The 16,764-nt window shown below is 28.0% G+C and overlaps 3 protein-coding genes across 3 annotated transcripts in view; 1 reads left to right on the forward strand and 2 right to left on the reverse strand.

Annotated features, from left to right (window-relative positions):
• The window catches only part of LOC136080778 (oxaloacetate decarboxylase, mitochondrial-like), an 8,789-nt gene extending 3,358 nt beyond the window's left edge, over nucleotides 1–5,431 (reverse strand). Inside the window, exon 1 of the mRNA XM_065797871.1 lies at nucleotides 4,175–5,431. Within this exon, the coding sequence (XP_065653943.1) occupies nucleotides 4,726–5,373 (648 nt within the window). The 5' untranslated portion in view covers nucleotides 5,374–5,431 and the 3' untranslated portion in view covers nucleotides 4,175–4,725. The remainder of the gene's footprint in view (nucleotides 1–4,174) is intronic.
• On the forward strand, nucleotides 799–2,797 carry LOC136080317 (uncharacterized). Its single transcript, XM_065796935.1, has 4 exons — nucleotides 799–1,228; nucleotides 1,376–2,405; nucleotides 2,533–2,697; nucleotides 2,771–2,797. Exons 1-4 carry the CDS (start codon nucleotides 903–905, stop codon nucleotides 2,795–2,797), a joined length of 1,548 nt encoding a protein of 515 aa, XP_065653007.1. The 5' UTR covers nucleotides 799–902.
• Nucleotides 5,432–8,155: 2,724 nt separating the features above from the next.
• LOC136080779 (oxaloacetate decarboxylase, mitochondrial-like) lies at nucleotides 8,156–8,909 on the reverse strand. Its single transcript, XM_065797872.1, has one exon. It carries the CDS (start codon nucleotides 8,829–8,831, stop codon nucleotides 8,187–8,189), a length of 645 nt encoding a protein of 214 aa, XP_065653944.1. The 5' UTR covers nucleotides 8,832–8,909; the 3' UTR covers nucleotides 8,156–8,186.
• Nucleotides 8,910–16,764: the final 7,855 nt, after the last annotated feature.

The raw sequence follows: 16,764 nt of genomic DNA on the forward strand, positions 1-16,764 counted from the left end.
GTAGTATCATCAGCAAACAATTCCACTTTAAATGTGAGAAAATCTGGAAAATCGTTAATGTAAATTAAAAAGAGTATAGGGCCAAGAATAGAACCTTGAGGAACCCCTGAAGTTACTGGATATGAAGAAGAGTGCTATCCATCGAGGACAACTTTTATACTGCGATTGGTAAGGAAGGATTCAATAATCTTAAAGATGTTACCTGATACACTGTAAGAAGAAAGCTTACTCAAAGTTCAAACCCTTTACTCAAAATTTTACTCAAAGCTCAAATTCAAACTCTTATTTGATGGCATTTTTGTATGTTCTACCTACATAGACAGTTAATGGATGTGCTGAAGCCCCTGGCAGCAAACTATTTCAGTATGACACCATCAACGTGTATCTATTGCTGCATATATATATATATATATATATATATATATATATATATATATATATATATATATATATATATATATATATATATATATATATATATATATATATATATATATATATTAGGGTGGGGCATAAAACACCAAAGTCATTAAAAAAAATACCATAATAAGTTTTCGCGTTCCTTTTGATATGTGTATTAAAAAAATGGAATTTTTTTTTTTTTTTGTGGCCCCCTATGGTGGGTCCCAGCAGGCCGAAAAGTATAAAATTTATAATTTTTGTAAATAAAAAAGGGGGAGGGGTCACTTACAAATATTTTAAAGATATCTTAAGGGTTATTTTTGTAGCCTGATATATCTTTTTTTAGATTATGTTTTGTTTTGTTGCAAAAGAAGATGGAAATGGTCAGCCCTACCTATTTAAATACATGTTTGCATATTTGGGAGGAAGGGGGGGGGGGAATGTTTAAGTTAAAAAAATCGGTAATTTTTAAAATTTTTATCTTAGTGTAAATAAAAATAATGCAAACAAAAAATAGTTTTGGAAAAATATCTCATCGTGAGGTTTTTCTTGTTGGAAAAAGAATTGGAACAATACCTAATACACAATTGCCAACTAAAAAAACTGTATTGCAATATTACCATTACAGAGATCTTATGCTAAGAGCTGATTTTCCAAACATTTCCTCAGTTAGTATAGCTTCATGTCCTCTTGGTGATTTTTTTACTGCACAATGTGCTGAAATAGGCGGTTGTCTCCAAAAATGTTTACCATGCGTTGTTTATGAGGTGAAGAAAATATGGCAAAAAGCAGGAATTCCTTTTATTAATACTGACAAGCATATCAGGTTTTTATAAATTTAAAATAATTTTAATTTTGAGTTTAATCCAATTTCAAATTTATGTTATATAAGTAGCAATTATAAAGTCATACAATTTTATATATTTATAATAAATTACATTAATTTTAATGCATTCTTCTACATTGGTTTTAGAGACAAGATTGTTGACTTGGAAAAGAAGAGAAAAGATTTAAACAAACACAGGAACCGTTTAAGTACAAATTTAGTTTTAAAAAGAGAACAGTTTTCAAGAATGCTAGAGGAGGTATTTGATGTAAGTCAAAAGAATTGTGAAGGTATTATTATGAAAGATAAAACTAAAGATATAAAAGGTAGAAAAGAAGATGCAGATTTTCTTAACGACCAGAAAGGAGCGCGTGTTCAGAAAATGTTGGGTAAAGATAAAATTTCACAAAAATTTGTAAAAAACAAAACAAAAAGAGAAATGAAAATAAAAAATCAAAGAATAAAAGAGTCCGTAAGAAAACAGAAAGAGTTGGTTACTGAGAAATATGAAAACACAACAAAAAATTTTAATACTTTAGATGATAACCAAGATGAAGAGTATCTACAGCCTTCTAGAAAAATTAGAAAATCTAATGTTGTTCCTCTTATTGTTCCAAAAAATATAGGAAAAGATTTAGCTCCAACAGCATCACGATATGGAATAAGTTCGACTGCACTGAGTGCAACTCTTGCTTCTCTTATAAATAATAGTTCTGGAACGACAGATGATTTTTCTATTTCTAAACGAAGTATTTTGAGGCAGAAAAAATTAAGTATAAGAAAAACTGCCTTTAATATTAAAGACAACTTTATTACATTGGCTAAGGGTAAAAGTCTTACTGTTCATTTTGACTCAAAAATTATGTTAGAAATGAAAGAACTTGGTAAAGAAAAAGTTGAAAGAGTAGCTGTACTAATCAGTTCACCAGATCTCTCAGATTCCCAACTTTTGGGTATTTTATTTGTGGAAGATGGCACTGCTGAGTCTCTTGGGAAAGCAATCAAAAAAACTTTACAAGACTGGGAGCTATTTGACTATGTTGATTGTCTGTCCTTTGACACCACTGTTACAAATACTGGTTGGCTAAAAGAAGTCTGTACTCTTATTGAGCAGTGGAGAGGAAAAGCTTTAATTTGGATGGCTTGTCGTCATCACGTTTATGAATTACATATAAAGGTAAATATTGAAAAAATCATATAATATTTTTATATTTATTTATATATTTAATTATTAATATTTCTTGATGAATTAAATGCTTTATTAATAAAATTTATTTAAATGATTTGAAATAAACATATTTTAGCACTTCTCAAATGTTCTTACTGGTGGTAAAACAAGTGGACCAAAGACTGAGTTATTTGATAGGCTGAAGGGTAATTGGAAATCGATTCTTGAAAAGAAGATAAATTATGATAACCTAAAAAGATTTGACTCAGAAAAAAATTTTTTATCTTTTTTGGAAAAGCAGGTTGGTTTAATTGTCCTATTTAGATTAATGTGTTTAGTAATAAGTTTTAATAATAAAGTTTTTTGAAATTTAGGCTTCTGAATCATTAACATTCCTTTAAAATTGCCTAGATAATGATATATTTCCAAGAAATGACTACCAGTATTTTATAAAATTAGCTGTTCTTTGGTTAGGTGGCAAAGTAACAAAATTTCAATTTAGATTTCCAATGGCTTCGCATCATGCCAGGTTTATGGCACAGGGAGTTTATTATTTAACATATGATCTTCTTCAGCCACAATTCAGTAACTTATGTCCTAACATAATATCATTACAAGAGGGAAAGCTGATTTATGAAATTGCTTTATTTACAGCACTATTTTATGTTCCATGGTTTATTAAAGCTCCTATCCCTGCCATAGCACCTTCTTTAGATCTAAAAGCTATTAATGAAATGATACAATATTCTGAATTCAGTTTCAAACCAGCAGAAGCCGTACTGAAATCACTTAAAAAGCACAATTGGTATTTAAATGAAAGATTTGTGGTTATGTTTCTTGCTGATAAATGTTTACCTGTAGATCAGCTACAAAAAATAGCTCTTAAATTAGCTCAAACAGCGAAGCCCACCAGTTATAAGATGGGGAAACTGAATTCCGAAATTTTTACTGACAATGAAAAAAAAATAACTAAAAATATTGAAGACTTTATTGGTCCTGAAAGATGGTTTTTATTTGATTTATTAAAAATGACATTACATGAGACAGAATGGCTTAAAACTAGTTCATCAAACTGGGAAAAATTTTCAGGTTATATTAGATTTAAAAATTATGTCACTGGTCTTCTTGTTGTAAATGATTGTGCAGAACGGGCTATTAAACTTGGTCAAGACTTCATTGAAACTTTCAGAAACGAAGAAGATAGCCAAGCTAATTTATTAGTTGTTGCAGATCTTCGGCTAAAATTTCAGACAACAGAAAAAAAATCTTGGTTGAAAACTTTAAAATAATCTTTCTTTAAAAAATAAATGCAAATGTAAAAATATTTTTTATTTAAAATATGTAGGAAAATATATATACGCCCCCCCCTACCTCTCAAATATAAACATCATGTATTTTAATGGGTAGGGCTGACCATTTCCATCATTTTTTGCAATAAAACAAAACATAATCTAAAAAAAGATATATCAGGCTACAAAAATAACCCTTAAGATATCTTTAAAATAATTTTAAGTGACCCTGCCCCCCTTATTATTTACAAAAATTATAAATTTTCTAATTTTCGGACTGCTGGGACCAACCAAAGGGGTACTCATAAAAAAAAAAAAATTACATTTTTTTAATACACATATCAAAAGGAACGAGAAAAATTATTATGGTATTTTTTTTAATGACTTTGGTGTTTTATGCCCCACCCTAATATATATATATATATATATATATAAACACACACTATATATATATATAAACACACACTAAAATAAATAAACGTAACATACTGAAGAAGCTCTTGAACTCATCAAGGAAAGCGCCATTAAATTTTTACTAAAAAAAAAACTTTAGCATTCAATAAAAAAAAATATAATTTTTATAAAATGAAAAATCCTCTGAATCCAACTTAAAACATTTAAAGTTGAATTTTTGATGCCAACTTGTTTATCAAATCAGAATATGCTAGAAATGCTCAATTTCTATGAAAAATGCCCTGAATATTACCAACAAAATTTTGTTGGCTTTTATCAGGTTAAATCTCTAAATTTGGATTCAGAGGACTGACAAGATAAATCTCATCATAAAATAAGTAATCCATTAATTAAAATAAATTTATTAAATAGTAATGTAAATAATATAGTAAATAGTTGTATTTTCTATTTTATTATTTGTTAATAACAATAAATTTAAAACAAGTTTATCACTTTACATTATTTCTATATATTTCAAAATTAATTAGATAGCGAGATTAAAAATAATGACTGGATTTAAAAAACAACTATGATTTAAAAAAAATATGCAAGTTTTTTGAAGTAATAAAAAAGTTCCAAACAATTCATCATTTATTTTCTACTGAAAACTTCATTTGCTTGATGCCCTTTATTCCACATTCAATTATTTGTCCTGCTTTAACAGGGCCAACTCCATTTGGTGTACCAGTTAAAATTAAATCACCCCGTTCTAAGGTCATCACTTGACTAGTATAGCTAATTAGCTTGGCTACACTAAATAACATGTCTGAAGTACTTTCTGATTGTTTCATTTCCCCATCAACAGTGAGCCACAGATTCACATCATCAGGATTTTTTATTGCTTCTTTTGGAATAAAATCGCTAACAGGGCAAAATGTATCCCAATTTTTAGCTATACACCACGGTAGAGATTTTTCTCTGACAAAACTTAAATGGCTTCCGGATGTCATATCAAGAATAAGGGCGTATCCACCAATATGATTTAATGCATTTTCTTCTAATATATCAGCTCCTGATTGCCCTATTATAACACCAAGTTCAACTTCATAATTTACATCTATACATCCTGAGGGTATTTTAATTACTTGACCTTCTTTGATAATGCTTGAAGTGGATTTTAAAAACAAGACAGGTAATTGTGGAGTTGAGATATTCAATTCAGCTATTGTTTTTTTATAGTTTAACCCAATTCCGATAATTTTTCTGCAAGTTTTGGCAAAATTATTCAAATCCATTATATAATACTATATATTTTTATAATTCAGATATATTATATAAATTTAAAAAATATTTGATTAACAATAACTTATTAAAAAAACAATTATAACAGAACACTATAGTTAATATAGAAAAAGAACACTATGGTTATAGAACAAATTTTTTTAAAAAAGATATTTTGAATTTGTATGAAAAAAAGAAAAAGAGTGCAAAGTATAACATTAATATGACATTATCAAGGAAATAGTCATTTGTGAGGGCTTCAGTACATACATTTACTAAGAGTGTGGCTTAGGGAGGTATGTAATCTACATATAAATGATATTTATTAAAGACTAAAACTTTTCTGATGAACTTAATTCATAAATAATGCCTGCCCAAAACAAAGTTTTTTATGCATGAGCAATCTTTTAGGTGTTATTAAATGGAAATATTTTATTTGCAATTTTATAAAGACATTGTAAATTGAAGCACACAAAAATTATATATATAATTTTTATAAAATCTAAAAACTATTATATGTATAATAGTTTTTAGATTTTATTCAGTATTATTGAAAAAAATATTGTTTGTTTCAGTAGTATTGAAACAAACAATATTTTTTAGAACTTTGTATTAAATTTATTATACAACTATTTTGACAATTAATGTATGTATATACAATGAAGTAATGGCACTACCTGCATGTACTCCCTATTTAGCCAATCTAAGTATGTACTGAAGCACCTAGTAGCCCCCTATTTCAGTATTCATTAGGGTGTCCCAAAAAACAACTTTTAAAAAAAACTTGTTTTTAAAATGCTCCCACCCTCTAAAAATAATACTGGAATTAAAAAATTTTCAAAAAAAAAGTTTTTTTTTTTTGAAAATTTTAGCTCAAAAAAAAGTAGCTCAAGTCCATTAAACATCTGTCGTGTCCCTAATATTATTAAAAAATCTTCAAAAATATATTATGTTGGGTCTAAAAAGAAGCAAAGTTATATAAAAATTTCAAAAATAATAATCATTTTATAAAAAATATTGAGAAAAAAATCTTTTTTTTGTAAAAATGTATATTTTCAATTTTAGTTTAAAATGTAATTTTTTAGGCAGTTGATTAAAATAATAATTTTTTTTTTATAAAATTTTATTATTTTTGAAATTTTTATAAAGCTTAGCTTCTCTTGAGACCCAACATGAGATTTTGAAGAGCTTTTTTTTTCGATAATATTAGACCCATCTAATGTTTAAGGAAATTGAGTTACCCCTCAGAATATTTTTTTATAGAACACATTTAGAGAGTGGGAGCAGACATTTAAAAAAAGTTGTTTTTGGGAAACCCTAAATTTATTTATAACTCTCCAGTTATAAATAAATTTTTCATTACTATTAATATATATATATATATATATATATATATATATATATATATATATATATATATATATATATATATATATATATATATATATATATATTAATAGTATATATATATATATATATACATACATATATATATATATATATATATATATATATATATATATATATATACATATATATATATATATACATATATATATATATATATATATATATATATATATATATATATATATTATATATATATATATATATATATATATATATATATATACAACCCTTAGATGTTGTCCGAAAGTTTTTTCCATATTTTGTTGACAAAAAGTAAAAATTAAAATTCAAGACCGGAATTTTTTTTTTTTAATAATGATAGACTGCCTGCCCCAACCAAACCCTCAGTCGATGTAGCAGCACTCCCTTGCGGGTCAGGCTATTTGTCAGTCGATGTAGCAGCACTCCCTTGCGAGTCAGGCTATTTGTCAGTCGATGTAGCAGCACTCCCTTGCGAGTCAGGCTATTTGTCAGTCGATGTAGCAGCACTCCCTTGCGAGTCAGGCTTTAAGATAGTCGATGTAGCAACACTCCGCGCATGATTTACAGTAAAAAAAATAAAAATAAAAACATTTTAATAAAAAAAATAAAAATAAAAACATTTTATTAAAAAAAATAAAAATAAAAACATTGTTTATATTGTTAAAAACATTCAAAATGTTTTAAAAACATTCAGAATGTTTTTAAAAACATTCCGGTCAATTAAATTTGCGTTTTTGTGGTTTTTTTATATAACAATTAATTTGTAATTAAATTAATGGTTTTGACTTTCGTCCAACACGAAAATGTTGGACGAAAGTCAAAAGTAATTAAAAGTGACGTATGTGTTGGCGTAAGAATCACTTTTTTCCTTCCCCTCTTCCTAAAGCCAACAAACTATAGATCTATATATATATATATATATATATATATATATATATATATATATATATATATATATATATATATATATATATATATATATATATTAATAGTAATGAAGCTTAAGAGCCACTTACAAAACATTTACTCATGAAATGAAAAACTTCAAAACATTTCTTAACAAATAAACTTTTCTTTCAAATCAAACCAAATTTTCATTAATTAATTATATTTAATTAACTAATGCTCATTATATATATATATATATATATATATATATATATATATATATATATATATATATATATATATATATATATATATATATATATATATATGTGTATATATATATATATATATATATATATATATATACATATACATATATATATATATATATATATATATATATATATATATATATATATATATATATATATATATATATATATATATATACATATATATATATATATATATATATATATATATATATATATATATATATATATATATATATATATATTGGTGTAATAGTTTATAAATGTTCAAACAATTATTCTACAAAAAATTTCATTTTTGTCACATTTTTTATACCACAATCAATAACATCTCCAGACTTTACTGGACCAACACCATGTGGAGTCCCCATAAGTATTAAATCTCCTTTTTCAAGCGTTGTAACTTTGCTAACATAACTAATTATTTGTGAGATTCCAAAAATCATATTCTTGGTGTTTCCTGATTGTTTTAAACATTTGTTGACTTCCAACCATAACTCTAAATTTTCAGGATTAACTATTTTACTTTTTGGTATAAATTCACTAATGGGACAAAATGTATCCCAACATTTTGCTAAAAACCATGGGTGAGATTTTGCTTTTATTTCTTCTTGAAAATCTCTTGCAGTCATATCTAAAGCTAATACATATCCACCAATGTAATTAAATGCATTGTCTATGGTAATATTTGATCCTTTTTCTGCAATTACAACTCCAAGCTCAACTTCATGATGAAGTGCATTACATTTTGGCGGAATTTTAATTAAAGAACCTTCCTTGATAATTGATGAGGGAGGCTTCAAAAAAATTAGAGGGACAGAAGGTAATGGGTTGTTGAGTTCTAGTGCATGATCTACAAAGTTTCGTCCAACGCAAACAATCTTTCGACAAAAATCCGAAAAATTATGAAGATCTTTCATGGTTAGGGACCGGTGATTGTATAGGGTTAGTGCAGTATCTTTCACAAAAAAAACAACAACAAAAGAACAGTTTTATAAATACTTATAGTAAAAAAAAAAAAAATCAAAGAAAATAAAATCAGTGATAAAAACTAAAATAACCATAACTTAGTTTAATAAAAGTGTTTCATAACTCGGTACAAAACTTTATAACAAAATGACATAAATAATTATATACCGTTAATTATTTATTGTAGATAGTAATATTATGCACAGCAAAAATTAACTGTATACACAGATTATTCACTGTATATAGTTGATGACTGTTAGGGGTACACATGTATAGATAAATTGAATTTTGAAATAAATTAATAGTAAAATACGTTATAAATTTTATAAAATACGTTATAATTATATTTGGGTTTAAATTGGACATATTTGGGTTAAAATTGCGCCCGATTTACATTTTTTTTTTCACCCTAAATGCCTTTTTTTTTTACCCAGGGGCGCAACCCCAACTTTAACCCAATTATATCCTTATAATCTTATTAATAAGAATTTTTTTTTACTTTATATTTATATCAAAATTCAATTTACCTATATATACATATGTGTCATCGTACAGTAATCCATACTGTACATGCACTATGTATATGTACTGGATATATCCAAAAAATTACTGTAATGAATAATTTTTTTATTATATTGTGAAACATGCGATTTAATATTTTGGATTTTAAAATTATTTTCATAAATATTAGAAACAAGTTTTAACATAAATAAATTTTTTGAAAGTCTCATACTCTTCAAACTAACTTCGCTATTTTGTAAATAATTTTCAGCATTTTTAGTTTGGGGGTCATCCAAAAAGTAAGTTCCACTAAAAAAAGTTTTACGCAGATCATTAGTTTTCCAGCGCAGAGATTTAAATCAATGAAATGCGTAAGACAGCAAATGAAAGTTAATTTTCTCCTGCTTCGTTGAATGTTGAAGATCTTCTAACTTATATTTAAAAAGTTAAAATTGGCGTGATATTTTTTATGAATTAGCCCCTATAAGCAACTAATTTCAGGTAAAAGGGCAACTCACTGGCCGTTTTCCATTAGGCGAAAATGTCATGCGTGCATTTAAATGCCACAGCGTGCCGTTTCCACTAAACGAAATATTCGCGCGAAGCGAATTTTTTCGTCGATAAGCATGCCGCAGATAATTTCTGACAGTTATGCTAAAACAGTGTTTCGCAACAGCGAAAAAAAGTCGGATTCATTTCGACTTTTTGCGAATCGCCATAAGCGAAAACCCATCAAGTTTTGAATATTATATCACGTGATGTTAACAGTAAAAAAAGTGAAAGCACGCTGTTTTTAAAGTGGCAAAGAAACAAAATACCTGGCGTTCTTATTGATTTTCTATGAACTCACTCTAAACATTTGCAAACATTAGTAAATTCATCAACTAAGGAGAAAGACTTAAATCGAGAATTTACAAATGTAAATTTGCACACTGTCAATTCCGAAAGTTACACTTCTTATGAAGGTTTATCTTTAAGTGGCCACACAGAGATAAACCTTTTTGTGAAAAACCTTACATGGAGTTAAACCTGTGTTCGTTCTTGCAGTAACAGTTTAACAGAAATATTTATATCAGAGTTTAGCATTTATTTTCTTATACTTTCTTATAAAAAAATTTTAAATTATTATATTACAAAATGATATCATATCTAACATATAAAGACAGAAATGTTAAAATTAATGCAAGGAAAGAAATTTCTACATGCTTTAAAGTAAAAAGTATGCTTAAAAAGTAATAATTGCGTTTAGTTAAACATACAGCGTAAACTTATTACTGCCTTTTTTATTGTTGACAACGAAAAAAAAGTAGCGCAAAAGAAAGTGGAAATCAAAACAGCGTTTCGTCAGCGAAAATATTCGCGCGAAGCAAATTTTTTTGTCGATTAACATGCGCAGATAAAACATTTCTGTTATCGAGCTTATTGACGAAAAAATTCGCTTCGCGCGAATATTTTCATCTTGTGGAAAACAGCTATTAGTCTACATAGTCATTCGCAAGTTACATCACGCTTATAGGCTATTCACACGAGGGTACATTTGACGTTTCGACACACGAGGGTACATTTGACGATTCAACATTCCATGGAACATGGAACATAAACAAATATCCTCTTGTGTGAACACAACTTGAACAAAAATTTATGGAACATTTGAGGAACTTTTGTACCGTCCCACCAAACCCAGAACAAATAAATGTTCCGGGACATCTATTACTAATAGATGTCCTGGAATACTAATAGTATTAGTATAAAATTATTATTATTATTATTGTACAAAACATGGTGGCCTATATTCAACAATTTTTAAAATAACCGCATGAGTATTAAGCTAAATGACACAATAAAAATGCATTGCAAGTTGCAAATTTGTTGTGAAAGGCTCAAACTATTCTTTTTATAAAGTTGTTGTCATCTTAACTAGAGTTTTTAGTCCTTGATCTCTGCATTATCCTTGGTCTTGGTCATATATCAAGATAAGAGTATCGATACTATTGGCCTTGCAACATGTTGCCTTGAAACTTTTAGTCTTGACCTAGTCAAGTCTTTCAAGAGAAATTTTGGTTGAAATATGATTTATAACCATTTCTCAATCTGTAATTTTTTTTATGTGTATTTTTTAATTACAGATTGCCACAATGTAAGATGGCAAGGAGACTCGGTATTTTAAATATTGAAGCTTTGGATGATACAAGTGATGTGCAATCTATTGTGACTATTCCTGATGAGGAACCAACTCAATCTACATCCGGCTGCAATAAACAAAGGAACTCTGATGATAAAAAAACTTTGAATAAAATAGCAAAAACTAAACCGGTAAGAACAAATAAAATAGCAAATTTCTCTTCAGAATATTTAAAAATAGCAAATAAAAATCTAGATGTTCAAATCCGTTCACAAGAGCTACAAATCAGAGAGGTTACTGCTTTAGAGCGTATGTGCGATGCAATTGAAAATGCATCTCAAGCCCAAGTAGATGTGTCTAGAGCCCAAGTAGAATATTACAAATTCTTAATGAAAAAGGTGTTCTATTAGTCAAGATATCTCTTTAGTAATTAATTATGTTTAAGTCATAAGGTAGATGAATCTTTTTTTATATATGCTTTTTATGTTACCATATTACTATTATCAAAGGAATTTTTACATTGTGATTTCAAGCATTAAAATGCATCTCTGGTGATATTTTTTGTCAATTTATTTTAACAAAGTGTATTTTGTATGTGTGTTGTAAACCATTATAAAATAGTAAAACCATATTAATATTGTTGTAAACCATAATAAAATAGTCTTTCATATATATTTTGGCTTTTATCAAATATAAGAAAAAAGCTATACAAGAACTACAAACATCTATCGTATATAAATAGCGTAGCTAATAACCATATGTATAATCAAAGATGTAAAATAAGATGGACGTTCAACGCATTAGCGACTTTACGAAATCAAAACGACAACTGCAACCGCAACGTCCAAACACAAAAAATTGCTAATGCGCATGTGTAAGCTTAGGGTAAGTCCCAATTCGCGTTTCAAAGTTCTAGGCCGGACGTTAAAATTAAAGTTTCAGCGTTGTGTTGAAAACGTGAAATGATTATGAAAACATTAACATTTTTTCGCAAACTAAGATTTTTTGTTTTTGTTTTTTGTGGTGAATTTTATATCGATATAAGCTGATATATCAGCTGTGTGTGTGCAATTCAATGGTAAAAGGTTCGGAGTATTAAGCGATGTTTGCGTGGTTATTGATTAAAGTTGTTTTTAATTGATAATAATTGTTAATATGCTTATATAAACATATTAATAATAATTATCAATTAAAAACAATTAAAATCAATAACCAATAATTATTGATTATCAATAATAACCAAATAAATATATGGCTATTATTAATTTAGTAACTGGTAATGTATATTAATATTATAATTTACATTTTTGAGGTTTATGTTTCTATATAAATTATTACTAGAAAATGTGCAAAGATGAGTTAAATTTAGTGAACTAGAAAAGACATTGTATTAGATTTTTATGTTTCTTGCAAGAGTATTTAGTGCTCAGTTTGAGTGTTCAGTTTTTATTAAACAGAGCAGTAATAAATAAATTAATGAAAAATACTTATCAAGCTAAACATAACACACAGTTTATCTTTGTTATGGAATCTTCATGTGGAACAATAACATCACCCTCAAGGTAATATTTTATTTATAAAAATAGTTATAAAATGTGGCTATATAAATCTGTTATCTCCAGGGTCATCTAAATTGATTTCCCCTAAAGACAAGATTTATATAAACTAATGAGTAATATAATTATAATATAATTAATATAATATAATTCTAATGATTTAAATTTGTATAAGTATGAGTTTTTAATCATTTAAATCTATTCTATCAAAAATTAATCAACCTATTAAATAAATCAATCTATTAAAATAATAATTAAATTTAAAAAAACACTTTTATATTCTAGTTCAATGCGATGGACTCAACTACACGGTTCACTGTTGTTAATGGAGGTTTTGACCTTCGAGCCATGGCAATTTAAACGTGGTTCAAAAGAAAGAGGCGGTTCATGGGAAAAAATATCCAACTCTCTTAATGGATTACCTGAGCCTTATTTTAAAGTTACTGGAAGGTCAACTCGAGACCATGTAAACCTTTTAATTGAAAAGTTTAAAAAAAAAGATGCAGAAGTAAATAAAGCAAGTGGAATTACATGTGACTTAACAGACTATGATGTGGCTATTGCTGATGTCTATGAGAGGTTTCAGCAATCTGAAAGTAATTTTAAAGATCTCTTAGTCCAAAATAATGCAAAGGTTGATGCAGATAATTTGCAAGCAATAGAAATGCGAAAGCGGTCATTAGAGACATGTAGTGAAAGTGAAAAGCGAAACGGACGACAAGAAACTAATAAAAAGTCCAGAAATAATGGCAATGAAACAATTTCTTATTTAAAAGAGAAAAGTGAAATGGAAATAAATATTAGAAAAGAGGAACTTGAAGTCAAAAGAATAGAAGTTGAAGCACAAGGAAAAACAATGCAACAGATGATGCAGCAACAAAATAACATGATGCAAGCTATGATGCAACAGCAAGCATCTTTTTTAGAAATTTTAAGCAAATTTTTACCTGAAAAAAAATAAAGCAATTTTATATTCTGTCTTATATTTCATTTAAAAAAGTATTTATTAAATTATAAAAGTTAAATAAAATATTCTGAAAGGGATGGCGCTTGACAATCAAAATATGTTGTTGTTGTTGAACCATATAGGCAAACGCGTGCATTATGCATTAACGCACATACCAAATACATTTTAGAAACTGGACTAAGTCCCACTTTAAGATTCTTTTTAAAGTCTAAAAATTTAAAATAGTTTACAATATCTCCAAATATCCACTCAACAGCAACACGAACTTTACTCATATTTTTGTTCCAAATAAGCTGTTCAGGGGATATGTTAGCTCCTTTAAATCCACATTGTAAATGAACTCTATGGGGGTATGCAGGGTCTCCGTAAACATACAAAGGCTCTCTATTGCTGTTAAAAGAATTTACTGCTAATTTATTTAGTAAATTCGAATCAGCGAGCATGCCACTATCATGTCTTTTCCCTTCCACAGGACCATATAAATTTGCAATTAAGCCATTGGGTGCAACTACTGATTGGAACTTTATTCCGTGACATCTTTTATGTCCATTATAAAAAATTCTTTGGTGCTTTCTAGGACGACTTATTTTTCTTAAAGTTCCATCTATAAACCCCCAGCAGTTTTTAAGAGGAGCCCCTTTAGCATGAATAGCAGCAGCATAAATTTCAAGATGCAGAGTGTCTAACCATCCCTGATTTACGTTGGTAAGTAAATAGCCCCATTGTGTAAACAATAAATTCATGATATGATTTGAAATCATACACAATTGCGGTACTGGTCTTGCAAATCGCGGTAACATATCTTGATACCTGCAGGGATACGCAAAACGTTTTAAAAAAATACAAAAGGCTTCGTCAGCTGAAATGGTGACACCATTGTAACACGTTATTTTTGCGGGAATATTAAGGATATTGATCAACTCGTATATATCTTTGATAAAAATCGAAATTCGCTTTTGGCTTCATCCTCTGATATGTCGTCTAAATTAAATCTTGGATAACTATGATAAGGCAAAGTTAAGTTACTTGATTTGTTAACATCGTAAAGTAATAATAGCTCTTCGTCGTTTATTATCTTATTAGAATGAGAAATGAGTAACTGATTGTGAACCTGAGATAATTTTGACATGTTAATTTAAAAAAATAATTTAAACTTCGTTCTTTTATTGAAATTTACATCGAATAGGTTTCTTACTTAAAAATTATAAATATAACTGTACAATAAATCATGCAGAAAAATATACAGAACTATACAAAGGCTTTTCGTACCGCTACGTTTTCATAGTAACTTTCGTAACGATATTTTACGAAAAACGGCTACGTGAACGACAACTTTAAAAAACATAGTTTCCCCGTTCTCGTTGCGGTTGGCGTTTTGATTTCGTAAAGTCGCTATTTTAACCAAGGACGTAAGATAAGATCTTATGTTACATCCTTTTTTAACATTTCAACATTAACACTATCATTCCAAGATGATTGTTAAATAAACACTTTCATTTCACTTTTAATATTTTAATACAACAAAATCTAGTTAATTTCCATCAAATTTTTAAATTTAATCGATCTATTTTTTAAAAAATAATATTTTAATGAGTTGCTCATTGTAGTGTGAACGAAAAATATTTTTAAAAAAGCAAACAAAAATAACTTAGTAATGTTTATTTTTACCAATCCTTTGTTAACAAAAAACAAATATAAAGATATATAAATATAAAGCTAAGCATAAGATGTTAAACAAACATGTAAGATTTTTATTCTATATATAATAATATACAAATTTCTTATTACTTTAAAAGATTTTTCTTCTTATGCATTGTTTTTCTTAATGCCAGTTCACCTTTTTCTGATATATTTTTTTCTATTTTTCCACTTTTTCTATTTATTATTCGGACCCAGGCTTTTAAATATGAGCGCGTACAATGCTCACCCACTTTCGAAGTATAATTTCTTTTAATAAATCCTTTAAAGATTGACATTCAAAATTTTTTGGTAAGAGATGTCCAACTCAAATCGATAAGGAAACTTGCTTGAAATTTTTTCATTAAAACGTCTCTCAGATTTTTACCTTTATATTTGATGATGAGATGAGAGTTCAATACAGTCCTGGCAACATTTTCAACCCTTCGAATGAATATAAAAAAATCATCATTTACAGAAAACAGTCCACATCTATTTATTGTGTCTGTCTAACCTCTAGTATATTCTGAAAACGTTTTAACAATCTGTTATCAGAATCTGATTCCCATGACTTAATTAGGTCTATTACAGCTTTGGTCAAAACAGCGTCTTTACGATTAGAATAAAATCTCACATCCCATCTTGAGTCAAATAACTTACTGTCAGACAATCAATATGGTTTTCGATCCTTTCGCTCTACAGCTGACTTTCTAACTAAATCTGATTCATGTCCTGTCTTGCTAACTACATGTCATGTCTTGCTGCTTCATGTCATGTCTTGCTAACTACAATCTGCTTCATTTCCTGCTGCCTTGTAGGATACGCCTTTTTAGGCAAAGGCTAGGAGATGCCAACTCTGATTTAAAACACCCCCTGCCTTGGGGCTCTTGGTTGAGTAAAGGCTTGAGATGGTGTCTCGATAAAAATACTCATCTTGGGCAGATGTTAAATGCACCATGCTACTGTCTTGTAGAATGCCTCCTAGGCAAAGACTTAAGGGGTAAACAGATTCTATCTATTGACCAGCCTCGCACCCCTTCTTCATCTATTAGGCTGGCGCA

Source organism: Hydra vulgaris, chromosome 05 (assembly GCF_038396675.1).
Source record: "Hydra vulgaris chromosome 05, alternate assembly HydraT2T_AEP".
In the NCBI taxonomy this organism is placed as follows: Eukaryota; Metazoa; Cnidaria; class Hydrozoa; order Anthoathecata; family Hydridae; genus Hydra; species Hydra vulgaris.